This window comes from Epinephelus moara, chromosome 3 (assembly GCF_006386435.1).
Source record: "Epinephelus moara isolate mb chromosome 3, YSFRI_EMoa_1.0, whole genome shotgun sequence".
Classification (NCBI taxonomy): domain Eukaryota; kingdom Metazoa; phylum Chordata; class Actinopteri; order Perciformes; family Serranidae; genus Epinephelus; species Epinephelus moara.
The window spans coordinates 19,048-24,375 of NC_065508.1; the positions used below are offsets into that span (position 1 = coordinate 19,048).

Sequence of the window (5,328 nt, forward strand, 5' to 3'; positions counted from 1 at the left end):
ATGCTGTAAAGCCCTGTGAGGCAAATTGTGATTTGTGATATTGGGCTTTATAAATAAAATTGATTGAATTGATTGACACATGTATACTATCAGATATTAATATATACTTTCAACATATTGTACCACAGTAGCCAGAATCATAATTATAATATTATTACTTTCATTAATGTTGTTGTAAGCTACTGTCATGACCGTCTGTCCTGCATCTCTCTCTCTCTCTGTCTCTCTCTCTCTCTGTCTCTCTCTCTTTTTTTGTCTCATTGTGTCATACGGATCCCTCCTCAGTTGCTCTTCCTGAGCTTTCTACCATTTTTTTCCGCCATTAAGGTTTTTTTGGGGAGTTTTTCTTCTTTTAAGGACAGAGGGATGTCGTATGCTGTAAAGCCCTGTGAGGCAAATTGTGATTTGTGATATTGGGCTTTCTAAATAAAATTGATTGATTGATATATTGATTGATACAGCCAGCAGCAGCAGTGACCCACTGTCTGACACTGGCACACTGTGAGGACAGAAACAGAGGGCTCTGTGGGGACGGAGCACCTGCTGCAGCAAGCCAACACGCTGTCTGTGGTCATTTTGACTTGACCAGCGGACTTCACTACAAGCTGATTGGCTGCTGAAACAGGTGACATGCTTCAGCCACCGGCCACTTGACCAGCTGAGTGTCAGGTGAACCATCAGCTGGCTTGAGTCGAGCTCAGATCGGCCAGTTCACACTACTGACACTTTTCTCTGACACGTTTCATCTCGTCGCGAGTCTTTGGTCTGAACTGGACTTTAAGAATCTGTTGATGAGAGAAAAGTTTCACACCTGTCGGCCGTCGCCATGGTGATGATGTTTTCTGACGGATCCATTTCTGAAAAAGAGTGTAAATCAAACTTTGATTCACAGGTTGTTGTTTTTTTTTGTTCATTCACACCAGTTTAACCTTGTTACATCTCAAGTTAGTGACACTGAGATCAAACATGTCTCTTTCAGCTGATAAAACATTTTCCACACCTGGTGACAGTGAACTGAAAAATACTGAGGGTCTGCGAACACAACACTCAGAGCATACATCATTTCTTTATTTAAAACACTGATATTTCTGTCTTCATTGAACCTGACAGGACACTGCAGTGTGAAACATATTTGAGTTACCTGTGAGCTGGTTTCTATTTTAAGAAATGAATAAAACTCCTGGTTCTGTCCCGACTCAACTGCAGATGTTCTCACACTGATCTCAGAAAATATAATATTTATAATATATAATATTTATAACATGTAACAGGCTAAGATCTTCTGTACCAACAGCTGTAGAGAGCTGCGTTTCGTCTGCATAGAAACGAACTTTGTCTGCTTTGGTAACATGTGAAAAGTGGAGGACCCAGGACGGAGCCCTGTGGGACTCCAGCTTGGTCCATGTTTCTCCTCATATTAAATACATACAGAAACAAAGCCTTTCAGATCTAACAGTGCAAACACAGGTGTGACGTGTCATCTGTAAGAGACAATAAACACTGTTACTGTGGTGACTGAGCGCGCTCAGATCCATCTTCAGAGACTGCTGTGTGTGTCTGTGGACAGGATGAATGCTGACTCCGTCCTCCCACAGCAACAACCAGGCATCAGATTGAATAGAAGCTCCGCCCACTTCTACGACACACACTTTACTGGCTGCAGAAGCTCCGCCCACCTCTGCATAACTCACGCCCCCTGGGAGAATCACCTAGAAACATAAACTCAGGTTAAGTGATGAGTTGTGTTGTGTCTCAAATCAAATACTTCTGTCAGTACATGTACAGCTAGTACACACACTACACAAAGTACACACACTATACTGTGTGTACTTTGTGTAGTGTGTGAATTTTGAACGTAGATTTTAATATTAACGAGTTACCGGTCGCCAAGATGGCGCCTATTTATTCCAATGGAGCTGCTCGCCTGGCCCATACGCCAAAAAACTTTTCTGGACGGGTCCAGCAAACACTGGACTTTCACCCGTGACGCTGCCATTCACTTCCTGTATGAATGTTGAGCAAAACCATGAATTTTTTTTCTAACCTAACCAGGTGCATTTGTTGATGTCCCGACGTTGGTAGTGGCAACATTTCATGAGTTCATAACCAAAGTCTGGACATACTAAAAGTCTAAATTTAAACTGAACCCTGAGACAGAGACGTCTGAAAGTGAGGACACTTTGTCCTCTTTTCTTCTTCTACTGTCTGACACTCCGTCCTCACAGAGGCACTCAGGTGTACCTTCAGGATGTGAACCAGGTGACTCAGCAGTGCCTCCTTGTTGTCAGCAGCACAGATCATCTGATCACTCAGCGTCACCATCTCAAACTGATGAACCGGTCTGAGAACACAGGAAATCAAGTACAGGAAGTCAGAATTCAAGTACAGGCAGTCAGAAAACTCAACTCAACTCAAGGAGTAAAAAAACAAGTACAGGAAGTAGTAAGTCAAATACAGGAGGTCAGAAATGAAGAACAGGAAATCAGAAATCGAGTACAGGAAGTCAGAATTGAAGTACAGGAAGTCAGAAAAGAAGTACAGGAGGTCAGAAATCAAGTGCAGGAAGTCAGAACACAACTAGAGGAAGTCAGAGATCAAGTACAGGAAGTAGTAAGTCAACTAGAGGAAGTCAGAAATCAAGTACGGGAAGTCAGAGATCAAGTACAGGAAGTAGTAAGTCAACTAGAGGAAGTCAGAAATCAAATACAGGAAGTCAGAAATCAAGTACAGGAAGTAATAAGTCAACTAGAGGAAGTCAGAAATGAAGTACAGGAAGTAGTATCAGTGGTATTTATAATATTTACCCATCCTTGAGGAACACCGAGAGAACTTCTCGCAGGTCGAGGACATCACATGCAGCTGAATCATTTTCTAATGAGAAGAGGAAACGATCGTCCTCCAGTTTACCATGAAGCTCCTCCTCACCTGCACACACAGGTAACACACACACACACACACACACACACACACGCACACGCACACACACACACACACACACACAGTGAACAGAATGACTTCATCAGATCTACGGTGGCCTTTTGGTCTCATTTTCCTGAAGTCTGTTCATCATCATGTTTCACTCCTGCAGTCACTTTTAATCTGTGTGTTCCATCCTACCTGAGGGGGCGGAGTCAGCTCTCCTATTGGCTGACTGTGGCAGGTACGGCGGGACATCTGAATGAAAATAAAAGTAGATAAATAAACCACCAGTGACATCACAGGGCACTGAGTCTGACATCACTGCAGCCAGGTGAGATGGTTCACCACAGGAGGTCAGCAGAGACCAGATTTACACAGTGCTGTTACCTGTGTGTGTGTGTGTGTGTGTGTGTGTGTGCTACCTGTGTACTCGTTGAGGCGGAGCAGCTCAGTTTGCAGAGCCTTCTCGGCCCTCTCGGCCAGCAGGATGGGGGAGGGGCTCTGAGGGTCTGACTGACACACCTGCACACAGGTAACATCACCTGTCACACTTCTCTCAGTGATGTCACACCAGGTGTTCTCTACCTGACTGGAAACACGTTCCACATGCTAACTGAAGCTAACAATGCTAATGAGACAGAGTAACTGGGTTTCCATCCAAATGTATCGCAAATTTTAAGCAAATTTTGTGAAAATGTGCAAAAGAAAATGCGAATTTATGCACGTCTTCATTCATTATTGTTTTGCGATTATTGGGAGTCAACAGGTCGAGCAGTAGGTGGAACTTCTTGTGAAAAATAAAAATAAAAATGCAAAAGAACACCTGTAGCAGAGGAGGGCGCCGTGAGATGACGTCATTGAGCGTCTCATGTCCACAACTGATGTGAACAACTACCGGCACATCCATGACTACGACGAGACGGAGAGATTCCCTGGGAACTAATTGGCTATTGCGAGAGCTCTCATCACACTCATATCAGCGTTGTCAGCGTAGCCTACATAATGCCGTGATGTCTGTGTTGGTACACCAGGCAGCGCACATGATGTAGCGGTATTCAACACATCCAGTTTATTCAGGTAAGTTGTGAAATACACTCACCTGACACTGGAGTGATTACCTCTCTCTAAGTACACTCACCTGACACTGGAGTGATTACCTCTCTCTAAGTTCACACAGGTGTGTGTGTGTGAAGTAGAAGTAGGATCCGGTAGCCTACGTCATTGTTTATTCGCTAAATCTGTTTCCATTGCCAAAAGTTGCATTTTCCTAATATCGCTACACTGACTTTTCCACCACCTCCAAGCGCAAAAACTTTATTTCGAATTTCTTCCTTTTTTTCTTCAATTGTTGAAAATGCAAATAAAAACAGGTGGATGGAAAGCAGACTAGAGTCACGTTGGTGCAGTCATCATGACAACAGAAACACATCAGTTATTTCATGGATCCTGATTGGCTGCTGAGACGTGACTCTTATTGTGTCACTCCCCAAACAACGAAACACTTCAACTTCCTGTTGTAACAAAAAAAACGACCTCCTGAGGAGTCGTTCAGAAAAACATCAAATACTGAACAACAGAGACACAAACAGGAAACTGGGACTGATGTAAATATTTATATTTACATTTATCTTTTCAGGTAAACTTCATGTGTGATGTCATCTGTGTGATGTCATTAAACATCAAATAAAAACACTGAAAACATATTTACAGCCATATGTTTCAAATTATTACTATGACACCTGTGTGTGTGTGTGTGTGTGTGTGTGTGTGTGTGTGAGATCAATCATTAATGACTTATTATGGGTCATAAAGGACCAAAGTCTGAGACCATCAGACCTTTGCTCCGGAGCAGATCAGAGACATCGTCTCCTCCACGTCGTCTCCACATACCACCTGACGCAGCCTCTGAAACACACACACACACACACACACACACACACACACACCATCATCACCATCATACAAGTCCAGCTGATGTTTGTATCGACTCATCTACAGCTGATCATGTTAAACAAACATGTTACATCCTGTGTGATTGTCAGAGGTCGTACGTATCAGACACTACTCGACCTGACGTCTGTTACCACGGTAATGAGTCTACAAGTGTGAACGGAGTCAAACCTGATCCATCAGAGAGTGTGAGGAGGCCAGAGCGTGGACTCGTCTGTAGCGCCCCCTGCTGTATTTATCCTGGATGAACCTGAACCTCTCCTCATCAGACGACTCGGGAAGCAGCTGCTCCGCCGCTGGCACTGCCGGAGCCCACATCTGATTGGCCAGCCGGTTACCATAGGTAACAAACAGCTGGGAGGGGAACAGGTTAAAAGTCAGACATGCCACCTGTACAAGTGGTTCAGTCCCCCCCCACTTGTATGAGTGGTACAGTCCCCCCCCACTTGTATGAGTGGT

General features: G+C 43.9%; 1 protein-coding gene across 1 annotated transcript in view; it reads right to left on the bottom strand.

The window, feature by feature from the left end:
- Positions 1–5,328, bottom strand: part of LOC126388041 (arf-GAP with Rho-GAP domain, ANK repeat and PH domain-containing protein 1) — a 36,822-nt gene that overhangs the window by 14,088 nt on the left and 17,406 nt on the right. The window contains exons 14-19 of the mRNA XM_050040932.1: positions 3,342–3,441; positions 3,118–3,174; positions 2,805–2,925; positions 2,242–2,341; positions 1,508–1,709; positions 812–857 (exon numbers count right to left, since the gene is read on the bottom strand). Coding sequence (XP_049896889.1) covers positions 812–857; positions 1,508–1,709; positions 2,242–2,341; positions 2,805–2,925; positions 3,118–3,174; positions 3,342–3,441 — 626 coding nt within the window. The remainder of the gene's footprint in view (positions 1–811; positions 858–1,507; positions 1,710–2,241; positions 2,342–2,804; positions 2,926–3,117; positions 3,175–3,341; positions 3,442–5,328) is intronic.